At 38.6% G+C, this 24,648-nt stretch overlaps 2 protein-coding genes across 10 annotated transcripts in view; one reads left to right on the top strand and one right to left on the bottom strand.

Annotated features, from left to right (window-relative positions):
• Positions 1–367: 367 nt before the first annotated feature.
• On the bottom strand, positions 368–5,860 carry Ndufb9 (NADH:ubiquinone oxidoreductase subunit B9). 2 transcript variants are annotated; one of them, XM_015486459.2, is made up of 4 exons: positions 5,694–5,854; positions 4,086–4,278; positions 3,363–3,476; positions 368–599 (listed from the first exon to the last, which is right to left on the bottom strand). In XM_015486459.2, the coding sequence occupies exons 1-4, from the start codon at positions 5,792–5,794 to the stop codon at positions 468–470; spliced, it is 540 nt and encodes a 179-aa protein (XP_015341945.1). In that variant the 5' UTR covers positions 5,795–5,854; the 3' UTR covers positions 368–467. The 2 variants fall into 2 exon arrangements, with proteins under 2 accessions (XP_015341945.1, XP_048658059.1); XM_048802102.1 differs by lacking the exon at positions 368–599 and adding an exon at positions 2,165–2,242 and having other exon boundaries at positions 5,694–5,860.
• Tatdn1 (TatD DNase domain containing 1) overlaps positions 5,844–24,648 on the top strand; it is a 33,535-nt gene continuing 14,730 nt past the window's right edge. The window contains exons 1-5 of one of the 8 annotated variants that reach the window (XM_048802105.1): positions 5,844–5,957; positions 16,337–16,402; positions 19,118–19,167; positions 22,516–22,579; positions 24,423–24,566. In XM_048802105.1, coding sequence (XP_048658062.1) covers positions 5,936–5,957; positions 16,337–16,402; positions 19,118–19,167; positions 22,516–22,579; positions 24,423–24,566 — 346 coding nt within the window. In that variant the 5' untranslated portion in view covers positions 5,844–5,935. Of the gene's footprint in view, positions 5,958–16,336; positions 16,403–19,117; positions 19,168–20,898; positions 21,005–22,515; positions 22,580–24,422; positions 24,567–24,648 lie in introns of those variants that run through there. The other 7 variants (XR_007347184.1, XM_015486457.2, XM_015486455.2 and 4 more) reach the window with 7 other exon arrangements.

Below are 24,648 nucleotides of genomic sequence, written 5' to 3'. Positions count from 1 at the left end.
CAAAGTAAAATTGTTATCTGGTTATGCTGCAAAGTTTCCCCTGAACAATAACGTGCTAGCAATATGACTTATTACAGCTGGGTGCGGTGGCACACACCCATATTCCCAGCCACTTGGGAGGTTGAGGCAAGAAGACTGCAACTTTGTGGCCAGCCTCAGCAACCTGGTGAGACCTCGTCTTAAAATTAAAAGGGCTGGGGAATATAGCTCTGGTTCAGCATCAATGGGTTCAATCCTCAATACTGAAAAAACAATAAAAGATTAGACATCTGACTAATTTTCTTCACATGGAATAAATAATAAGAAAGACATGGCAGTCACTTGGCATCATAGTACTCTTCAGACAGAACACCTCAGTCATACCAAACCATATTTAGTTATTTTTATTAGGGCAAGTGTATTTATGTTCTGTAACTTATTTCACTTGCAAGCATGAATAATGAGGTGCCTGTGTCTCTCTTCTCTCTCTACATGGGCCGCTCCCGGGGTCTGGTCACAATGTGCCACCATAATGGGGGCAGATCACCTGCCTTCCTGGCAGGAGGCAAAGCTTCAGTTTTAGGACCATCAGGTGGGGTTTCCTCCTGCAGCTGCTTAACCTAGAAGGCAAGGAAGGAACAATTACTAAGGAATATGACTAATGTTAAGACTCACCTGCTGCTGTGAAGTGACAGCTTTCTTTCTGTAGTGTGCCCCATTACACAGTCTGAGCCTCACCACTGAGGAGTTTTTTGTATGTACCTGCACGGATCCCATAACCACACTTTTACTTGGACAGAAAAGCTTTTCTCCTTAGTCTTCCTAATCTTAAAGCAGTGAGTTGTGAACAAACTCTCCTACCTCTCTTAACTCCTTAAGCCAAATATGACAATTCCTCTTGTTAAGGTTCCCCATGGGTACACGCAGAACACATTGATTCCTGTGTCTCAGCTAAGTGCTTTCCAAAAGCACCATTAAGAAACTTCAGGTTGGGCTGGGGATATAGCTTAATTGGTAGAGTGCTTACCTCGCATGCACAAGGCCCTGGGTTCAATCCCCAGCACCACACACAAAAAAGAAAGAAACCCCAATTGGTATATATTAGAGATGTTAATTGTAAAGACCCTTGGGTAGCATCCAGAACAAGAAGTAACATGAAATCACACATAAAAATGGGCTCAGTTCTGCCTGATGTTGCCTAAATACTCCAGTTCAAGTAATCTCCAATATCACTAATAGAAGAGGAAACCCAGGAGCCAAAGCTCCTTCCAAATGTCTGCAGGAGAAGAGGTCATTGGTGATCAACTGCAGAATGAGCCTGTTGCTCAACATGAAGAAATGTACTTCAAGCTTCTAAATGTTGGAACATTTCATTCCTTTTCTTTTTTTGGTAGTGGGGACTGAATTCAGGGGCACTTGTTTACTGAGCTGCATCCCCAGTTCTTTTTATTTTCTATTTCTAAGTTGTTGAGGCTTACCTCAAACCTGTGGTCCTCTTGCTCAGCCTCCTGAATCACTAGGATTACAGGTCTATCACTGTGCCTGACATATTGCAACTTTTCTTACAAAACATGGTACCGCTTGGCCACAGTGACCTTTCTTCCACTCCACCTTGGCCAAGGACTCTTAAGGGTTAATATCCTGGGGACCTTACCCAGAAGCCGCACAACTTCCAAAATCAAGATTCAGAATTATCCAATGACTACCTGTCCTTCTAGCTGACTTGCTTAAATGTCTCATTGGACATGAAACTCAAAGGGATTAAAAATTCACAGATTCTCCCTTCCAATTTGACCTCTCTCTGCATCAACCACCTCTTTCTGCAACCAGCTTAGATTCCATCATGATATACCTTCTCTTTTTTTTTTTTACAACTCCTTATTAACTCTGGATAATGGAGAAACACATTATCCACACTTAAGACAGTTTAGTATTGCTAAAGAGGAAAAAAGAAGTCTGGAATGAACATCAATTATCCCCAGCATCAAAAGGGCCTTTACAATCATCTGGCAATCCTGTTTTTCTCCAGCAAGCTTGTCCTGTCTCCATGACTAGCATACCTTTCCCACATTCTCCATACATACCACACACATTTCCTTTGGCTTTTCTTCTTAACTCACTAAAAAACATAAGCTATTACACATAAGAGTTACTTTCAAAACTTCCAACACTAATGTATTTACATATAGCTTACGTCCAACTATAATGAAGGGAGAATCCCTTTTCCTTTTTTTCTTTCTCTACACTCTATGCTAAGGATCTCCTTCCTTTCTCTGGCTTTGAAAACACAAACTTCTATTTCTATCTATATCTATACCAAATCTCTCTTTGAAGTTCTGAATTCCTACCTCCAAAATTTCCTGATATTTCCATTTGTTGTCTGACAGAATTATCAAACTCCATACTTCTAAAATTGAATGCCTGCTTATTTCTCTAACAGTTATATACCCCCCTCCTCTGTAGTCTTCCCCATCTCCATCGCTGTCACCACCAAACTCTAGATGTTAAAACTTAGAAACCACTCTTGATTCCTCCCTGTTCCCCCTCCATCCTCCAATTCCAATCTTCATATCCCTCTAACAAAAACATCTTAAATATCTGTTTCCTTCCAGAGCCACTGTATCCACCTAATGTGAGTCACCATAACCTTCTGACTGAATTTCTGCAACAACTCCAAAATGGATTCTCTACTTCTCCAATATATTATTCACATTTTACTAAGATTAAGATTTTAAAAATGTAACTCTGGGCTGGGGATGTAGCTCAGTGGTACAGCACTTGCCTAATATGTGTAAGGCCCTGGGCTAAACCTTCAGTTCCATCAAAAAATGAAATAAAATAGAAATAAAAATGTAACCCTCAGTCAGGTGCAGGGGCACACATCTGTAATCCTAGCAACTTGGGAGGATGAGGAAGGAAGAAAGTTCCAGGCCAGCTAGGCAACTTAGGAAGACTCTGTCTCAAAAAAATGTAAAATAAGAAAAAGGGCTGGGGATGTAGCTCAGGGTAAAGTACTCCTGGGTTCAATCCCCAGTACCAAAATAAATAAATAATACAAAAAATGTAAATATGATAATAAGATGACAAAAAATACCTAAGGCTCTAGGGTAGAGGAAGGTTAAGGAACAGCAGGATATAAGATCAGCCAAAGGACTGAGGAGGAGGGGAGAAACAAAATTAAAGAATAGAAAAGCCAAAAAGACTTAGGGAATACCTTTTAACATATTTATCAGATGGTAATGTTAAATAGAAACTCAGGTATATCTGAGAAGCAAGGGGTCAGAGTAACTGTCAGGGCTGGAATCTAGATCTCAACATATAAGAGCAGAACCTGACTGTCCACATATTGACCGAGCTGCACACTGAACTGCAAGTAGACGCACCTCTCGCTCCCAGCTTTCCCTTCGCAGTTTCTTCCACTGCTCTCTCTTGGCAAAGTAATCAGGATACATTGCCTTTTCAGAAGGATGCCAGTGATCTAAGCACCATTCTGGAATCTGCCAGGAGAGGAAATCATGGTGTCATTCCACAGGATTCATTGACAAGGTACTGACAGAGCTTGCTCAGGAGACAAGACAAAAATCAAGGTGCATTTTTATAACCACTGCCACTATCAGGCCAGGTCTAACTCTGCACAATGAATAATGGAGGAAAAACTGTGGAGGACAAACTGGGACCTAAGATAGAGGAGAATGCCTTACAGTGAAAGAAAGCAGCTGAAAATTGGTGACAAAGAGAACTGGTATAACTCCTCCATCACTTGCATTTTCTAAATAACCACAGTGGTTTTGTTATTTGGAAGTATTACTTAAGAGTATCTCAGAATATTAAGTACCAGTCCCAATACATTAAGTAAGATCCGCAAATGAACTATTTATCAAATAATTTAGCTTTACTTTGCCAAAAACTATATTGAAAGACCTTAGAGCAGAGTTTAGAAAGAAAAGTCTTAGTGACATCTAGGAGAAAACTGACACCTAAAAAAATTATCTAACAACTGTCTGGAAAGAAATCTCCTAGTGGTATAGAAGACTGAGGTTTGGGACTGAGAAATAAAGACTGCCTCTGCTTCTCAGAAAGCACTCACCACTAACATCCTCACCTACCTTGTAGCACTCATATCTCTCATAGGAGGTGCCCCCAGGAGAGTCAGGGAAGATATATGGCTGTGGGTGCTGACTGTGCCAGAACTCTTCTTCTGCCTCCCTCAACAGCTGGGTGGCCTTCATCATATCCTTTTCATTCCTATGTTCTTCAAACCGGGCTCTCAACAAACAAGCAAAGTACCGGTATTTATCCCTTAAGCAAAATGATTTTAGAGAGTAGAAATGTTATTTACTCAAGTGAGCAGTATAGCACAGTCTGACAGGAGTTATACTCCCACTAACCCCTCCTGGATGAACAGTGTAACTTCCTGGCACCCCACCCCCATTCCTACCAATGGAGCTGCCATATCATGATTGCTTCCTCTGCACCACACCATGATTAGATACTTCTAATATTTCCAGCTGTAGTTCAGCATTACCTGAATTTCTGACGGCTTAACATTCTTCACAAGATTGACAAGTCTCTTATGTATTTATTTACATGTCCACTTCCCCTATTAATCCATGAACTGCTGCAGCTCAAAGAAGGGATTAACTAATATTTATTTGGCATCCAGCATAGAACCTAAGCTGCCAATCATATTAAAAGAAAATTGAATAAGAAAAACTGTGTGTGTGTGGCAGGGAGAGGGGTGCTGGGGTTGTGGCTCTAGCATGTGCCAGGCACTGGGTTCAAGCCTCAGCACCATATAAAAATAAATAAATAAAAGTATTATGTCCAACTACAACTAAATAATAAAAAAAACAACTGTCAGTGGGGTGGACAATTGTATGACATTGTACCTGGCCATCATCCTGCCCACCAAAGGAAGTATAAAAAGCAATATGCAATCTGAGCTTGGAGAATACCCACTACAACCCTTCCAGGCCTATGCAGTTTTCATCATCCAGAGGTTTTTCCCAGAAGTTCTTCACTTGGAACTAGGTTTTGGGATTCTGTTAAAAGACCGGAAGCCAAGCACTCACACAAGGCGGGTTGTCACTCCACCTTGCATTGCATTTAGGTCACAAAAATCAATATATTGTAACAGCATTGTTCTCAGATAAAAAGAAGAGGAAAGGCAATTACGTGGGAGGTGAAAAAGATGGGAATGTAACCAGGACTGAAGTTATACAGAAAAAAGATGGTGGGAAGGGTAAGAGAATGATGATGCTTTGGAGTCACGGCTCGACATCGGTAGCTGTTCCGCCTTCAACAAATTACTCCCAGTGCTTCTCTCTGCGCATCTGCACAACAAAGCTAAAATAATCTCCAACTCCTGCGTTGTTTGACGGACTAAAGGAAATGCTATATATACTATTGTTGAAATATTAAGAACCACAAGATCACGAAGAAAGCTTTCCTTAGACTTCATCTTAGTGCGACCCTGTGCGCCGGGTCCTGCGCTGGTTTCACTGAACCGGGCTGAAGCCCCCATCAGAACAGCTCCTCTTCAAAGTCCACGAGCTCTGGGCGGCGAAGTCGGTTGCAGACCCAGGTCCAAGGGCCGGCTCTGAAGGGCGAGACGTCACCCTCCCGCTCCGTCCCCAAAGTCCTTGAGCGCCTGGTTCCCCGGCGTCCCCCCGCCCCCAGGGTCACGTCCCGAGACACGAACGCCCCTTTCCCACCTGTGGACACACCACGATTCGAGGTGGCGCAGCGCCCGCTTATAAAGCCGCAACACCTTCTGCTGGTGGGTCAGATAGGCAGTAGGCGCCGAGAACGCCATGACGCCCCGCTCTCCTTCAGCAGCCGCGAGGGCTGCCGGGAACCGGGGCGTCCGCGGCTGAGGGGAGGGACCAGTGACCGGAAGAGCGGACCGGTCTGTGGGCACTTCCGCTTCCGCCGAGGAGGAGCCTGTGGCGCTGTCATGAGTCGCTTCAAGTTCATCGGTAAGGCGAGGCTTCTCCGGTCCTTGTGCTGTTCTGACCCGTTCAGGGCGACTGTCACCGCGACCAGAGGGCCCAGGACCTGCGCACTCCGGCTCTTTGAGAGTCGAAAAGGCCACGCAATGGGAGAGGGTGCGGGGAGGCCTCTGGGTCTTGAAAATGAGTGTTAGGGTCCATGACCCGAGTGCTGGTTTCACGAGTGTGTTTATTTGTGAAAGCTCACAGGCCATACAGCTAGGATTCGTGTCTTTTGAACGCATGTGTCGTATTCAACTTAAAAAGGAGGCAGAGCCGGGTGCCGTGGCGCGCACCTATAATCCCAGCTACTGGGAGGACTGAGGCAGGAGGATCTCGAGGCCAGCCTCAGCAACTAAACTAGACCTTGTACCAAAATAAAAAGGGCAGGGGATGTAGCTCAGTAGTAGAGCGCCCCTGGGTTGAATCCCCTGTAGTGTGGATGTGGGGGACGTGGGTCTGGGATTTAGTTCAGGGGAAGCGCCCGGGTACACTGATTCCCTAGCGTGCGCGAGAACCTGGCTTCAATACCCAGCATCACAAAAAAGGAAGGGCGAGGGTAAAAGGAAGAAAACACACTCCCAAAGGCTAATCGCTATATTCCCTTCTGTCCCCCAACCTCGTCCCTCCCGGTCACTGTGACCAAGAGGATTAGGATCTCGAGGAACCCGTCCACGCAGTTATTCATTCATAACACAGTTACTGAGTCTCTCTGGTAGGCTTGACATTGTTCTGGGGACACAGGGCACAAAAACCTGGTCCTGGTGCTGCTAGCACCACCATCTGATGGACAGACTGGGGGCCACAAGTAGTAAAGAGAACCAAATTCTGTTACTTGGGAAGTAAAACCATCCATTAATCACCAGTAGAACGAAAGGGAGAATGCCACAGGGATGGATCCAAAAGGGTACGAATCTTTATTTCCAATCACTTAGAAACATCCGAGGGACATTGTAAGAGCTAGAATTGGAAAGGTAACGTGGGATCCAAGAGTCTCAATTAGTTTCACTCTGTTTAGAGTGGAGTTACACTGAGGGGTTTTCATAAAAAACATTCATTGTGTGCTGGTTTTGTGCCAACAATCTTGTGCTCTAGTGTATAGCAGTGTGTAAAGCTGGGCATGATCGTTGTGGAGTTTCCAGCTATTTAAAAGGTGAGTCATATCTCTGCCTTAGTAGGGTAATCCTGATAGCCATTATGCAGATTTAGTAGGGGATAGGAAAATACAGGGAAGCATTTCAGATCTTGAACTAAGGCAAAGGAAAAGAGAAATGGAAGAGATGTGCACAGCATTTAGTAGCTGAGTGTTCAAGGCAGATTATGGACAGTGAACTGTCAAAAATGACTCCTGGTTTGGATAGACACCTAAATATTGAATGGAAGCATGGCTGGTTTGGCAGTAGGTGGAGAAACACCCAAGTCCATTGGGATTAGACCCATTTAAGATTAAGGAGATGCAGGTGGAGATATCATTCAGGCACTCAAGAGAGTGGTTAATGTTATAAACTTAGATCTTAGTTATTTAAGCAGAATGTTTTCCCAAAGACGTTTTGTTAAATACTGTGTCATTATAGAAAAAAATCTAGTAGTGCAGTTATCTGATAGGAGATGTAAGACTTATATACAGTCAAAGGAAATCCAAGAGAGAATATTAGTACCATAAAAGATGTTTTAAAAATGTTAAAAGAGAGTCTAGGGTGGGGGCTGAGGAGGTCCTGAAAGGTTGTAAGACATTTTCAATGATGTGATATCTCTGCCTCTCTACCACCATCTGTGATATAATTGATGGGGGAGATGGAATAGAGAACCATGGGACACTCCACAGAGATAGGGACATTTAAAAAAAAAAAAAAAGTATATGTTTGTGGTATAGAGCTAATTCCCTGTCTCAAGTCATGTTTCTTTGAATCCATTCTCCATATAGGCTCCAGAGTGGTCTATCTAAAAACATCAACTAAATTTTTCTCTTGCTTCAGAGGTTTCCATTACTTTTCAGAGGATATCTGAATTGCCCTAAGAGCAGACGAAGCCTTTCTGCAGTCTGGGCCTGCCCACTTTTCCAGCCTCATCCCTTTTGTGTCCTGTGGACATTGTCTCTTTCTCACCTCTGACAAGGTTTTAAAATGTTGCCTCACTTTTTAACATATTCTTTAAGATTTTATACTCTGCCCTTTACCAGATTATTTATAATTAAATATTTATGAACCTGCCTTTCCCAGTAGACCAAACTCTTTTTAAGGCAAATACTGGCATTTATCATTGTTTCCTGGGGACTTAGTACAGTGGTCAATGGAAATATGAATCAGTAGGTAAAAGAAGGTATGTGACTTTAGCGCTAACATGATGAGAAAATTGATAAAGGAATAAAAACCAGATAAGAGAGAAAAGGTGACTTCAATTGTAAGTAATTACAATTAGACTTTGTGTGTGTGTGTGTGTGTGTGTGTGTGTGTTTCTCAATTCTACTCTCCATGTAACTGTTAAAATATATCCTTATAATTTTAAAATAATTCTATATAGATGCATAAAAACATACACAAACATCAAAGGTTTTTTCCTTTCTAAAAATTTCAAAGTTGGGGTCATACAGCATTCCACTTTGTTATATAACTTAATCTTTTGTCATTTAAAAACCACTTTCTGAGGGCTAGGGATGTAGCATGTTCTAGTTCCTGTATCTGATTCCTAGCATCACAACACACATATACATAAAAAACAAAACAAAACAGAAAAACACTCCCTGTGAAATACTACACTCACTTCTTAGCTTAGTCATGAGTAGTACTTTGAAAAACACCATATTAGACTCATGGAAGATCATGAACAAGCTTACGTGGAACAATTGCATGAAAACTTAAACCAGTGTTATGAAAGCAGCCTTAGATTTGGCTTAGTCCAATTGACTCCCCATTTCCCTCTTCTCTGGTTGCATAACAAGCAGTTTCCCCCTTCAAATTATGCCCACACATTGTTTCTGAAGTGGGCAAGAGCATGGAAAATAGAATTTGTCTAAGTTTCCACCACTTCCCAGTAGTGTAATTCTGCGGAGCAAACTTAACACATGAGCCTTTGGGGGACACTTAAGATCCAAACTATAGCTCTAAGCCTGGGGCTCTGAATGTGATTAGGTGTGTCTGTGTAGCCTAACCTCCTATTAGGCTACACAGGAGTAGCACCACATAAGTTCTCTTCCTGACTACAAGTCTGTAGTAGGATTCTAATTATAGACTACATGTTTCCTTATGTTCTGAACACCAAGGTACCAAAGCCTTGCTCTTAGGTCTTGCTCTTGGTAGCATTGTACCAAGCCCTGGTTTAATCCCCAGGACCACAAGAGGGGTAGGGGTGGGGGCAGAGGTTTTTGTCATCATTTTGAAATAATTACTGTTAAAAGAGAAAATTACAACAAATTTAGTCAATAGATCTAATTAGCTTTTATTCACAATTCATGAATCAAGCAAGGCAGCTTCCATTCCACAAAAAAGAGAGCTCTCTCTAGGGGATAGCAGAACAGTAATTTTTTAAGGTGGGAGCAAGGAAACAACAATAGGAAAAAACAGATTGATTAACATCAAGTTGCCTTTTTGTAAGTGTGGAAGCAGAGGAGACTTTTATTACCCTGACTCAGGAAGACTGGAATCTCCTGTTTTTAGGAAAAGCTGGTCTGTTTGGGGTCTTCTGCTTTTATTTTAACGATGTAGCATTTATCTGAGTAACCCCATATTGGTTTGAAATGATTTCTTGGGGCTTAGGGCAATATCTTCATCCAGTTAACAGGCTCCCATAATTTTTGTTTAATGGTACTTTTTTTAAAAAGATGACTTTTATTATTTATATGAATGACCTACTAAAAATTTTAACATTCTAGAAAAATAAAAGAAAGCAACACTTCAGGGGCTGGGGATGTGGCTCAAGCAGTAGCGCGCTCGGCCTGGCATGCGTGCGGCCTGGGTTTGATCCTCAGCACCACATACAAAGATGTTGTGTCCGCCGAAAACTAAAAGAATAAACATTAAAATTCTCTCTCTCTCTCTCTCTCTCTCTCTCTCAAAAAAAAAAAAAAAAAAATTGGAACATCTGACCTTTGTTCACACCTGTTCCTTAAAAAAAAAAAAAGAAAGCAACACTTCACCTAAAATCCCACCTCTGAAATAAACTGATAAAAAATAACATTTCAGAACTTCTATCTATATATAGAGCAAGACAGAAAATATTTTCTAAATGGCATCTTACCATATTTGTCATCTCAAGTGGAAAGAAAAGGAATTATATTTGAACAGAGAAAAACTAAGGAATTGCTGGATTTGTGATTTCTTCACCAGAAGAGATTCCTCTAAGGCTAAGAAAAATATATCACTGAGAAATTTGAAATTCTATTTATTTTATTTAACTTGTTATATGTAACATAAGTTAATTTCCTGAAATAAAACACGAGGAGTCAGGTGCAGTGGCATATACTTTTAATGTCAGCTCTTTCAGAGACTGAGCAAGACCTTGTTTCAAAATAAATTTTTTGAGAAAGGGCTGGTGAGATAGCTCAGTAGTAGAGCACTTGCTAGCATGAGTGAAACCCTAGGTTTCCTCAGTACCAAAAAAAAAAAAAAAAAAAAAAAGGATCAATACTCAAGGCTTAAACATTCCTCTGCCTTTATCAGTTAAACTTTTTAGCAACTTTCTCAAAGTTTATAATATTTTCATCTCATCCTAGAAACGTAATTGGCCCTGTTGTTTCCCTTGGTTCTACCATGTTTGAACACCACCAGTCTTTTCAATCCAGCTTCTCCATTCTTAGAGTGGTGCACTGACCAGGGATTCCAAGGGGCAAGGTCAATACTTGAACCTGCAGGGGAGAAAGAGATCTGCTCTACCCCCTGTCCCCCATACCTCCGAAGGACTCACAGGACAAATGTGTAGTAAGTGAACTATGTAGTAAGTTCTCAAGGTATCAAGAGGAGCTATGAGGAGGGCCAATGTAAAAGCTAGCAGAAGATAAGAGTTACTCTGAGTGAATTTATTCAGTATATCCCCAATTACCAGCATCTGGAAATTGAGACTATTTTTCCACCTTGGTACAGGAAGGATATCCCTCCCAAAAGAATCTTTACAGCTTGTTGTATGTAGGAAAAGACAGGTCATGTGGCCCCTTTTGCAGCTACAACTCCAAGTCATTTCAGCTGGAAATTAGCAATATAGCATTTGGTGTATTTTGAGAAGACACATTCTTAACTCCTTCAAACCCATCAAGAGTTTCCCCTTCTGGGAGGTACCTCCACCCTCCACCACCTATTGCCATGAAGGACAGCTGTGAATTCAGAAGGGCTTTGGCATACTGCTCATTTGCCCTAGACTTCTCTGTCTCTGGCCTCCTCTCTATTCTCTTCCCAGAGCCAAACTTAACTGTGCTGAAGCTGGTACCAGAATGTGGATTTCTTTAGACCAACTTCTGCTCTTTGTCATTTCTTTCCTGAAAAGTGGGATTTTAAAATATTCTATTGCCCAACTAAATATCATTTACAAACTCTTCCACTCTCCTGTGAGAGTGTGTGTGTGTGTGTGTGTGTGTGTGTGTGTGTGTGTGTGTAGTTTTGGGAACAAACTCAGGACCTTGTTTATGCTAAGCACATGTTCCACTACTTAGCTGTACTTCCACCCCCTGCTATTTTTTTGTTTTTGACACAGGGTCTCACTGTTGCCCAGGCTGGCCTTATGTTTGTAATCCTCTTTCCTCCCCTTCTTGAATAACTGGAATTATAGGCATGTGCCACTGTACTCACCTTTTCTACTCTCAAAAATACTTTCAGCTATGACAATTATGTGCTAAAACCTGTACTGCATAGATTCTAAGTTATTCTATACAACACACCAAAAACATGAGAAATAATATCTCTGCAAGAAGAAAATGCAAAATACAACAAGAAATAAAACATCATAATCCATTTCCTAGATCAAACATAGTATCTCAGTGGCTATCTTTCCAGATCTTCTCTGAACATATAAAACAAAATAAAGTCATATAAAACCTTTTGTAATTTGCTTTTTTAAAAAAAAAAAATCATAGTCTCCCTTTTTCCATTTCCTGAAGTTTTCATCTTAATACCAAAACCATACTCCAGTTTTCCAAATTCTCCCCAAAATGTCCTTCACAGGTGGTCATGTCCAGAATCGTATCCAATTAAGAGCCATACATTTGGTTGTCTGTTATGAGTGAACTGTGCCAGTAACATAGACCAAATGATGTGTGTCTTTCCACAATATCAGAACTTATTGGAATAACAAATAACTTATGGAAATAACAGTTCACTAAAACTCATATCACTTGATAATCGTAAGCTGGGGAATCACAGGTTCTTTTATTCCAATCTTATTTACTAATATCTATAATACTCAACACATCAAACTTTACATAATTCTTTACATATGTACACACACATACACCAGAAAGGCTACGGGGAGGATTAATGTGACCACAGGGTTCTGGAGGCTGAACTGAGAGCAGATAGAATGCAAAGAGTTGCCATAGGGGGTCACTAAGGGTTTTAACAAGCCAGTTCCACAGAGTCCTCAAAGCAGAGCATCTGGCAGTTTCAGAATGTCAGTTTGGAGTGTCAACCTGAGGTGTCAGCTAGGAATGGGCCATTTGTCATCTTTATGGGCAAGAGGAGAAACCTGGCTGAGCTGAATCCCAGAGACAGAATTAGATTCATGGGCAGGGCTCCTAATGAGTGACCAAGTAAGTGGGATCAGATGTCACTGTGTCATCTTGGGGTGCTTCTCCTTTAATGGTTCTCAGGTGAGGTTTTTGCTTCATTTAGTGCTCTGATGGTTTTTTAAAACTTATTTTATGTTTTGGGGTACTAGGGATTGAACGCAGGGGCAACTCGGCCACTGAGCCACATCCCCAGCTCTATTTTGTATTTTATTTAGAGAGACAGTCTCATTGAGTCTTAGTGCCTTGCTTTTGCTGAAGCTGGCTTTGAACTCATGATCCTCCTGTCTCAGCTTCCCGATTACAGGCGTGCATGACCATGCCTGGCTCTGGTGTTTTTGATAAGCTCATGGGCCTGGCTTTTCTGATATGGGGTTGATATACCCATACACCCATTAGCTTCTGATTTCATTTGATAAGTTCACACGTGGTCACTTTTATTAGCACTGTTAATTTATCACTTTGTGACTTATGATTGGCTAGACAGATGGTGGTTGTTTACTTGTACAAAGTATAGTACAGTATATAGTACAGTATAAAGTATAGGTAGTAATTCTACCTCAGAACTTATACTTTATGCCAAACTACTGCTTTATAAAATAGAGTAATTTAGGTTAGGCACAGCCTGAGAACTACTATTCTGTTCATCATGGATTAACTCAGAGCAAGACAAAGCCTGCTGTTTGCATTTGTTCCTTAAGTTTTTTAAGTTGGCAAAAAAGTTTGCAAACTTCTTCTTTAAAAGGCTCTATATTGTAGTAGATATTTTATACTTTATGGGCCATATAATTTCTGTTGTAACTATACATGGCCCTTACTCATAATGATTCAACTTAATGATTTTTTGACTTTACAGTGGGATGAAACCATATCCATACAACTATTGTTTTTTATTTCAGAATTCAACAAATTACATATCGGCACTTTATTATAAAATAGGCTTTGTGTTAGGTGATTTTGCCCAATTATAGGATAATGTCATGCTCTGAGCATGTATAAGGTTGGTAGACAAAGCTGTGATGTTCAGTAGATTAGGTATATTAAATGCATTTTGACTTAATGAAATGATGTTTTCAACTTAGATGTGTTTATATTCAACTCTGCCCTTATATGATAATGTGACATAATAAATAAATTTAGAAAAAAAATTTAGTTGTAGATGGACACAATACCTTTATTTTATTTATTTATTTTTATGTGCTGCTGAGGATTGAACCTAGTGCCTCACAAGTATCAGGCGAGCATTCTACTACTAAGCCACAACCCTAGCCCAATAAATAAAGTTTTGATCTCTTCCCCGCTTGTACCTCCTAAAACCTTGGAATCTCCTGAGTGATGTATTATTTTCTATGCTGATGAGATGACTGGTGATTGGGGGCACCTGGATAATTTAGGGTGGGGGCAGTTTGCTGTGGAAACTGACCCTATGATTAGAGTGTTGAAACTTTCTAAACTTTCAGTCCTATCCACCCTCACCTCTGGGAAGGGAAGAGGAGCTGATGGTGGAGTTGTTCACCGGTGGCCAGTGATTTGCTCAGTCATACCTATATAATGAAATCTCTGTAAAAATCTCAAAAGGATAGGGTTTGGAAAACTTCAAGGTTACTGAATACCTGTGGAAGGAGCTAGGAATATGTTGTAGGCCACAGAGGACATGGAAATGTCACTCTCGTTCTCCCCAAACCTAGCTCTGTGCATCTCTTCCATCTGGCTGTTCTGAGTTGTTTTCTTTTATAATGAACAGGTAATTGAAAGTAGAGTATTTTCCTGAGTTCTGTAAACTGCTCTAGCAAATGATCAAGCCCTCTAAGGGGATTGTAGGGACTTCTGATTTATAGCCAAGTCACACAGAAGTTATGGATACCTGGAAATTTATTACTTTCCATTGGTGTCTGAAGTTGGGGGTCGGGGGGTAAAGGGGGGAAGTCTCATGGGACTGAGCCCCTAACCTGTGAGATCTGATACTTTTTCTAGGCAGAGAGTGTCAGAATAGAGTTAAATTGTAGACACACAGCTGGTGTTGGAGAATTGGTTGTTGTGGGGAAGACCACATCTGGTATCATAAAAGATGTATTAAGGGTGGCACATGCTTGTAATTCCAGCGGCTCCAGAGGCTAAGACAGGAGGGTCTCAAGTTCAAAGCCAGCCTCAGTAATTTAGCAAGACCCCTGAGCAACTTAATGAGACCCTGTCTCTAAATAAAATATAGAAAGGAATGGGGATGTGACTCAGTGGTTAAGCATCCCTGGGTTCAATCAAAGTACCCNGGGGGGGCGGGGTGATGTATTCACAGTGTTGTGGATGTGAGAGTATACTAGGAGACAGCAATTGTGTTTGTCCTATCTCACTCCTGTCGTTCAAAAGCAGCCACAGACAACATATAAACAAACAGATGTGGCTATGTTCCAATAAAACTATGGACCTGAAATGTGAATTTTTTTGTCATTTTCATATGTCACAAAATATTCTTTTGATTTTTTTCAGTTATTTAAAATGCAAAATCATTCTCAGCTGGGGGGCAAATAAAAATAGGAAGTGGGCTGCAGGCAGGAGTTTGCAGATCCTTTAATGGTTCTTTTTTGTGGTGCTGAAGGAACTTAGCCGGTTGTCCCACAGAATGTCCTATCTTTTAGATTGTTTAGCTTGTTCTTTAATTCCCTGTGTTTCCTGTAAACTTGAAGTTTTATCTACAGGTTAACGAAATCTGAAACAATTTTAAATGCCCTACTTGCTGAGTGATTTGACATGATTTACTGAGCCCAAATAGTGAGGCTTTAGTTTGGAGGTATAGTTTCCTCTTAATTACCATCAGGGAATTGTCCAGTCTATTTTCTTTTGAAAAATAAAACTTATTAATTCTTGACATCACTTTTAGCAAAGCCAGCTATTTTTGTTTGTTTTTAAAGACAAGTGTCACATAACTGGTGTAGCCTCTCCTGGCTAACCCCTTTTACTTGCTTCTTTCCACCAGCTGGAAAAGCCTGTAGCTCTCTCAAGTACTGTATTGTTTTACACCCTGAAGGCTTTGCTGTCTGTCATAGTCTCCTCTCTTCTACTAGGTAGAACTCATCCTTTTAGATTCAGTTCAGTGATTACTTCTTTCTGGAAACCTCTTCTGAGCCAGCCGCCAGACTAGGTTGGATGTTCCTCTTCTGTGCCCCATAGCACCAGTGTTATTTCTTTAAAAAAAAATTTTTTTTTTTTTTGTACTGGGAATTGAATCAAGGGCCTCACACAGGCTGTGCAAGTGCTCTCCCACAGAGCTATATCCTCAATCCTTTTTCTTTTGAGACTGGGTCTCATTAAATTGTTGAGGCTGGCCTTGAATTTGTAATCCTCTTGCTTCATCCTCCTAAGTAGCTGGGATTATAGGCATGTGCCACCATGGATGGCTTCAGTGTTCGCTTCTAATATTTCAAAATTGCCTATTAATGGATCTGCCTTACCAATTCTGCAGTGAGTTTTTTAAGAACAGGGATACATTTTATTCATCTTTGTATCCCATGGATCTAGCAGAGTACTAACAAGTGGCTAGCAGCTGGATACTGTTTGAATGAATGAGTTTGTGAGTACAAATTCAATAATAGGAGTTTTATTTTTTAAAGATTCAAATAAAGACTTTTATTGGGATTAATGGATTACCTTTTTTGGCTCTCTGCAGATATTGGTGTCAACTTGACAGATCCTATGTTCCGAGGAATTTATAGGGGGGTTCAGAAGCATCAAGGTAAGTTTTTTTTATTAAGATAAATAGTTCTTCTGTAAAGACAAATTTTCTGCCTTAAGCTGATCTTGAAAAGCATAACCAAGTTAAATTAAAATAAAAATATTAAAGAGGTTATTGTGATTGAATAATTATATCAGAATGGATTTTATTGTCATGTATAGCTAAAAAGAACCAATTAAAAAAAAGTAACATATAGAATTTGATGGTTAAAAAAAACCCCAAAGAAGTCATATGCAACTTGGGTAAAACTATCAATGAATCACACACAAGCTATATTGGTAAAACATGATCCTGAACACTTACTTATAATGTACCCATTAAAACTGTGTTAATCCAGCCCTTCTTATCTATAGAAGTTTAGTTTTGAGTATAGTACTTCAAGTAATCTCATGCACAAAAAACAAATAATAGTTGGTATTTAGTCTTTTTGTGGGAAAGAATAGTTCTGGGGATTGAACTCAGAGGCACTTTACTACCTAGCCTTTTTTTTTCTTTTTTTTTTAATTTTGAGATTTGGGCCTCACTAAGTTCCTGAGGCTGACCTTAAATTCACAATCCTCCTGCCTCAGCCTCCTGAGTCTCTGGAATTCCAGGTGTGCAAGCCCAGCAGATAGTAAGCCATTAAGCAAATGAACATTAGGACACAGAATCCAAAAATCAGTTACTATAGAACATCAGTGTATCTAGTTTTTCAAAAACATTTTCAGTGAGTGACAAGTAGGAGCGTGATTGAGAAGGAGATATAATGCTATCTGGTTTCCTATTTTGCTTTTCCCCCTTTCATCCACATTTCTACTTAAATACCTACTGTATTAGAAGACCAGGTAGTAGTACTTTAAAGATTGAGGGAGGGCCTAGCCAAAGGCAAAATGGCTTATATTTATCTTTTAAGTTCATTTGTAAGACTAGGCAAGGAATGATGGCAGCAACAGGTTTTTAAAGGCAGAATTTCTGCAATAAGCTAAGTCTTAAATATTGCCTTAGAAAAATAACTCTACTTATTATGTAAATGCAAACAGGAAATGTTGATTTTGTGGTTGTGGATGAAGTAGAATTACACATTTCAGTAAGCCAAGTCAGAAACTAATCTTCCTGTGCTACCAGGTAGTAGTAGGTGTTAGATGTCACTTGAAAGAAGATAAGTTACTTAGCTTTCTTAAGCCTAATCTCAAAAATTACCTTTTCTACTTTACTTAGAATTTTGGATGACATCTTTATGTGTTACTTACATAGTACTGTTATACTTAAAGCTTTGTACCAGGGTTTCATAAACTGACTTCCAGACCACTCACGTATAATCGAATCAAGCCTTTATTGAAGCACACCGGTGGCAACTGACCAGAACATAAAGCTGTTCCCCTGATCAGCCCCAAACAATTGCAAGGGCACTCCTTATAAGCCTGAAAACCGCAAAAGGGATGTTCAGGGGGTCTAGCCAATGCAAGCAAGCCAGGTTACAGAAGCAGGACAGTGCAGTCAAGCGGAGGGACTTGACTAATCACAGTTAGCCCAGTCACCCTAGTTACAGAAACAATACCCCATTAAGTAGTTCCATGTTCTTAAAGGTTTCTATAACAAAAGGAAAAGAACATCTTGCCCCAGTCATGACTTTTCTACTTGGCATAGTTGTTTTACAGGATGAAGTCATAAAACAAAACACATTTGCTCCTACTATCACAGTACAGTTGGACTATAGACTAACATATATTCTACTCTTCTTGCCTTTTTAGCACTTAATGAATTTCATGCTTTGTGATTATATGTGTATGTATGTTTATATGTGTGTTTATGAAATAAATTTTTTTGTGGTCAATATTAGCATTACTGCAGCTTATAATACCCGGCAAAACCAGTTGATGTACTTAGCAGAAGCTGCGTAAATCGGTATTTTTGTCTAAAAGAAATTTTGTAGGTACTTCAGAAGTAATATCAACTGAATTCCAATCACATTTACTCTGATGAATAATGTGAATAAAAAATGGATTTTATATATGATTATTTTATTTTGCTCTTTAATTATTTCGGCCTCTCAGAGCTTACTCTGCTTCCTCTCAGAGCTATTTAACAATGAATGATAGGAAAAGGCAAAAAAACAACTGTCCGGGAAAACAGAAAACAGATTATGTTTCCTTAATGGTAATGGTAATTATAGAAATATAGAATTAACTGAGATTTATAAAGAAATGTTATGTCATATTTTGGGAGGCACTGCAAGCAGGAAAACCCTAGTAAAAATAAACAATCTTAATAATTGTTTCCTTTTTTTTTTTTTTTTGTGGTACTGGGAATCAAAACAAGGGCCTCACCCATGCTAGGTAGGCAAGTGCTCTACCACTGAGCCACACTCCTACCCCAAATAAATTACTTTTTAAAAAATACATTGCCAAGTTTCAAATTCAAGACAAGTGACTTAAGTTGTAGTTACCAAATTCATCTTTTGAGTCTCCTAATTTTTCTCTCTGAATAAAACTGCAATTCGATTAATAGTTTATTATTCATCTAGTTTGCTTTATTGGTTTCTTTTTCTTTTTTTGTTAAGCTTTTTGCTATTTCTAGTATTATGTGACAACTATTCTTCAAACAGTATTGATTTGATTTTGATGTAGTACATATGATTACTTCTATATATTTTTATTTCAAGAAGAGATGACCAAATTATAGATAAGTGAATTTTTATTTATTAGGTTTTCTTTATGAATGGTTTGTTTTGTACAGATGATTTACAGGATGTAATAGAGAGAGCTATCCAGACTGGTGTTAAAAAGGTAACATCTGTTTTTTTGTTATTCTTGGGTTTTTTTATGTTTAAAATAAATTGTAGTTAAAATTTCACAGAGTAAAAGGGAAGAAGCCAATACTACACACTTAGAATATATATTGTCTACATGCAATATTCTCAAGTTAGTAGAAATTAAATATAGTATTCTGTCACAGCATTTTAAGTTACATAAACCTCATGTATAGTTCTTCCATGTGATCAGTAATGCAATAAGTGGTAAAATCTCCTTGAAAAAAATTTAAATCTATATGTTTAGTAAGTTTTCTAGTATACTAGTATTTGTTAGAATTAAGTGATCATCAAAAAGACATGGGTGTGGTGGCACATGACCAGCTGGGTGTGGTGGCACACACCCACACCCATAGGTCCAGTGACTAGGGAGACTGTGGCCAGAGGATAGAATATTCAAGACTTAGCAATTTCACGAGACCCTGTTTCAAAACAAAGAGGACTGGGGATAATACCAAGTACCTAAACTTTCATGTGTCAGCCATGAATAATTTATTCTTCACACTTCTGTCTGTGCATGATAAAGCACCTGGGCTCAATCTCCAGTATTGCTGCATAAATGAATAAAAAATTTTAAGGTGGATAGGAATGTAGCTCACCAGTAAAGCTTTGCCTAACATACATAAAGCCTTGGGTTCAAATTAGTTTTTAAAATAGTAAATTAGCCCACACATGCATACAATATAGTATCAATTCTAAGTTGAATACCCTCAATGCTAAAGAATGACATTATTGACTAAATGAGTTCTGCAATCTTCAACCCTAAAATTGTATTAGCAATTATTTACAAGAATATGAAAAAAATAGAAGTTACTTGAATTTCTCATTATATGTGTTCACGCCCTCTTGGTAAATCACTTTATATGATGCTTTTCTGCAAACTGAAATACCAAGTACCTAACTTTCATGTGTCAGCAATGAATAGTTTATTCTTTACACTTTGTGTGTATGTGTGTTGCAGGGGTGCAGTACTGGGGATTTAACACAAGGGTGCTTTATAACTGAGCTACAACTCCAGCCCTTTTTTTGTTTTATTTTGAGACAGGGTCTCACTAATTACCGAGACTGACCTTCAACTTATGATCCTTCTGCCTCACCTTCCTGAGTTGCTGGGATTATAGGTGTGTACCATTGTGCCCAGCTTATTCTTCTCACTTCTAATTACTCACATACAAACCTATATAAAATACTGAACAGGAATAATAGAACTGAAGTGAATTTGTTCCAAGTTGGAATTTCATCAGTATCTTACAGAAATAATATAGTGGCTAAAAACACAGTTACAACATCACAAACCTGGGTTCTAGCCCCAGCTTCATTCATACTTTGTAATTTGGAATATTTTCTCTCTTTAGATTTCAGTTTTCTCATCCATAAAAAGGAATTGATAAGCCACACACAGTGGTGCACACTTGTAATCCCAGTAGCTGGGGACGCTGAGGCAGGAGGATTGCAAGTTGAAAGCCAGCCTCAACAAAAAGCGAGGTGCTAAGCAATTCAGTGAGACCCTGTTTCTAAATAAAATACAAAACAGGGCTGGGGATGTAGCTCAGTGTTTGAGTGTCCCTGAGTTCAATCCCCTGAAAAGGGGTGGGGGATGATGATAGTACTTAATTAATAGAATTGGGAAGGTTAAATAAAATATTCAATGGAGAAATGCTTGGTGTTATACCTGGTATAAAGTAAACAAACTTCTTTACTCATGCAGTGGATGCCACCATTGTCGGATAAGCATTGTCCTTGTACTCTGGGAGAGGGAGTTATGTCCTCTATTCTTGCCCTTATTTTATTTCCACTACATGGAAAAGTTACAGGTAATGTAAAAAGTAGACTTGATTAAAAACTTTTATGAAATTAAAATACTATATGGGGCAACTGGTCTGGTTTTAAAGAATTAGGTAATGTTAATAAACAAGAAAGTTTTCCCAATATTTCTAAAAATATTTTATATCCTATGGTCTATAGGCAGTTGGGGATTTAATTGTGACTACACATTCCCTGAATAGATAGATGTTCAATGTCATCATATTAGAGGTTTGAGTTGCTATATGAAAATACCTATTTATCATTTACCACTGTCTTTGTATTTGTATGTATTCTCTTTAGAATTCATTTGTACCTAAATGAATTCTGCGTTTTATTTATTTTTTAATTTTTAAAATTTTTGGTGCTGGGGATTGAAATGAGAGGTGCTACATCCCAGTCTTTAAATTTTTGTCTTGAGGTGGAGCTTACAGTTACTGAGGGTCTTTTAAGTTACTGCAGCTGGCTTCAAACTTGTGATCCTGCTATCCCAGCCTCCCGAGTCTGTGGGAATACAGTCATGTGCCACCATAACTAGCTTGAATTCTGCACTTTAGCTTAGTGATACCCTTGAAGTATGCTTTACAAAATATCCAGGAGTGAGTTCAAATCTCTTCTTCAGAAGAGTGTGGACCTTAAACAGCACTGCTCAGTAGTCATCATCAACACATGGCTCTTCAGTGACATTTTCATTTTAACAGATTAGCAAAGATGGCATTAACCATCGGATGAGTTCTGATAGCTGTCTTTCTAGAAATATGTTTAACTTCCAAGAGCCATAAATTCCCTACAGAGATTTTGTTATGGTACATTACATTAATTCAACAATTCTCAAACTTCTCAGTCTCAGAACCATTTCACATTCTTAAATTTTACTAAGCCCCCCCCAAAAGCTTTTGTTTATGTGGGTTGTTTACATTCTTTCAAATCTCTTAATGGCTGAGTGAATAGAAGTATGCTGAATTATCACATCTGTTTCTGTAGTCAGTCTGTTGCACATCATGCAGCCTCTGGAAAACCTCACTGTACACTGTCACATAATGAGAGTGAAAAAAGACAAATAGAATTTTAGTATTATTGTGAAAATAGTTCAACCTCACATACCTCCTAGGAGTTCCTGGACTACACTTGGAGAACTGTTTTGAATTAATCAACATTACTGAGTTACTGATATAGCTGATCACTGATTTATGTTAACAGGATTCTAAATTCACAGGTCTTTAGTTATTCAGTCTTTTATAATATATGATCTGTGACATCAAGGAACTCAAGGTCTAACAGAGACTAACATCTAAGTGCACTGTATTAGGGAGGAGTGACAAATTTTCCTGTGGACTGTGTGTAGAACAGTCAGGTGTCATTCTACACAGGGATGATCTTCCCAGCTGAATTTTAAAGGAATGTGGGTACAGGATGGTAAAAGGAAAAGGCATTTTGCTGCGAAAAAGTAGTAGGAAGGAGTGTTTGGGAAAACTGTTGATGCCCTGATAAAGTCAGCTTATTTCTCATCTTTCTATTTCAGTTTATGATTACGGGTGGAGATCTGCAAGACAGTAAAGCTGCACTGAATCTGGCACAAACAAATGGTATCCTAATGTTCTTTTACCAGTAAAAATATACAAATTAAGTAATTTTGAAGAAGTCTTTCTGAGAAGTTCTTCAGGAATAGCACAATGATCATGACCTTAGAAATAGTCAGAAAAGGGGTTGATTTCAATGGGACATGATAAACATGACAAATTCAGAGTATTCATTGGTAAATCAGATGTTTGATAAACCCTCTCATAATAGTTAATAAAGATAGTTCTAATATTTAAAATTTCAGTTGCTTTTTTAAAAAATCTGGATCTCTGAAGGATTTATTTAATAAGTATTTATTTTGTGAACTAGACACTGTGTAAGACCTCAGGAGTGCAAATAACAATATAATATATATAATTATTCATATTATCACTTTATGTCCAAACATTTTATACTTTTAAAAAATCTTAAAAGTTTTGGAATTGATTTTTTAAGGGACTCCTAGTTACATAAAACACCTCATTTATCTGGGATTCATTTATTTACTTTGATTTTGCATGTCTAATTTGCTAGATACCCAGAAATTAGATAGTCTACATAATTTCTTAAAATACAAGTGTTTCCTTTATGCATAAATGTTATTAAAAGCTTTTTTTAAAAAAAACAATCTTTCGGGCTGGGGTTTTAGCTCAGTGGCAGAGCCCTTGCCTTGCATGTGTGAGGCACTGGATTCAGGCCTCAGAACCACATAAAAATAAATAAATAAAACCAAAGATATTGTGTCCATATATAAATAAAAAATATTTGAAAAAAACCCCAATCTTTCTAAAATGCACACTTTTTTTTCAGGATACACTGACATTTATTTAGTAATTAAGGACATAAAAATAATCATCTTCCCAGGAATTCTGTGGGTACATAAGAATATTTTCTTTCATTCTTTTGTTCTCAAACAGATATGCTTTCAGAAGTTCTCCCCAGTTATTCCCTATTAACTCCTTCCAGTCCTTTCAAAGTACTTTGTGTCCTCACACATTTGGAAGTCTGATGCTTCCTTTTATCTGTAGACATCTGCATGAGAACCTGAAGGAGGCTCCACCCTCTCTGCAGGTTCAGATGAGGTACCTGTTAAAACCCTCAAACCCATCTTTGACTTCTCATTTGTGTTCCATACGATTAAAGCTATCAAAGCCAATAGTTAAGTTTTGTTGTTTTCTTTTTTTTTAATTTTTAATTTTTGGTATCATGGATTGAACTCAGGGTGCTTAACCACTGAGCCACATCCCCAGCTCTTTTGGGTTTTATTTTGAGACAGGGTCTCACTAAATTGCTTAGGCCCTCACTAAATTTTTGAGGCTGGCCTTGAACTTGCGATCTTCCTGTCTTAGCCTCCCCAGTTACTGGGATTACAGGTATACACCACCAGAACCAGGTGTTTTTTATTAGAATAACAAATTCTTAATTTTACCGTTTTGAGCCACCTCTGCAATTAACCTTTTTAAGGAGAATATATTTTAACTGTTATATTAAATAAAGGAATTATGATAGTCATGTGAACACTGAATATAAAAGATAAATAAAATTAGATGACAGCATTTCTTTTTGTTTTAGATGATAACATTTCAATAAATTATTTCACTTTTCATTATGTAATGCTCAATAAATACCAAGCTTTGGAAAGAGTTGAATTAATTATTTTATTAACACAGAAAAGCAATTTTCATATTCATGTCCTACTTTGTTAAGGTTTTCCGCAAATTCTTACATGATTAACATAATGCAATTCTGGTAGTTAAAACAGTATATGACTAAAAAAAAAGTTGAAACTTTTTGTTCTCTTATATTTACATATTAAATATGAATGTGAAATGATTTTGAAAATAATCCTAAGACATTACTTTGTGTTAGATATGTTTTTCAGCACAGTTGGATGTCATCCTACAAGATGTGGAGAATTTGAAAAGAATAATCCTGACATTTACTTAATGGAATTGCTAAATCTTGCTGAAAACAATAAGGGGAAGGTTGTAGCAGTAGGGGAATGTGGACTTGGTAAGTGGAAGCCAGCCACTTAGATGACTTTGAAAATAGCAGATTTGTTCTGTAAAGTCCTAAGTAATTATTCTTTTTTATC

This window comes from Marmota marmota, unplaced genomic scaffold, assembly GCF_001458135.2.
Source record: "Marmota marmota marmota unplaced genomic scaffold, marMar, whole genome shotgun sequence".
Lineage (NCBI taxonomy): Eukaryota > Metazoa > Chordata > Mammalia > Rodentia > Sciuridae > Marmota > Marmota marmota.
This window is presented reverse-complemented; position numbering and strand designations above follow the sequence as displayed.

Excerpts from the sequence above, each read along its gene's own strand:
- Ndufb9 (XM_015486459.2), bottom strand. The coding sequence starts at position 5,794 with ATGGCGTTCTCGGCGCCTACTGCCTATCTGACCCACCAGCAGAAGGTG. Across the intron at positions 3,477-4,085 it reads AGAGATATGAGTGCTACAAG|ATTCCAGAATGGTGCTTAGA; the intron begins GTAGGTGAGGAT and ends CTCTCCTGGCAG. Across the intron at positions 600-3,362 it reads GGGAAAGCTGGGAGCGAGAG|GTTAAGCAGCTGCAGGAGGA; the intron begins GTGCGTCTACTT and ends CTTGCCTTCTAG.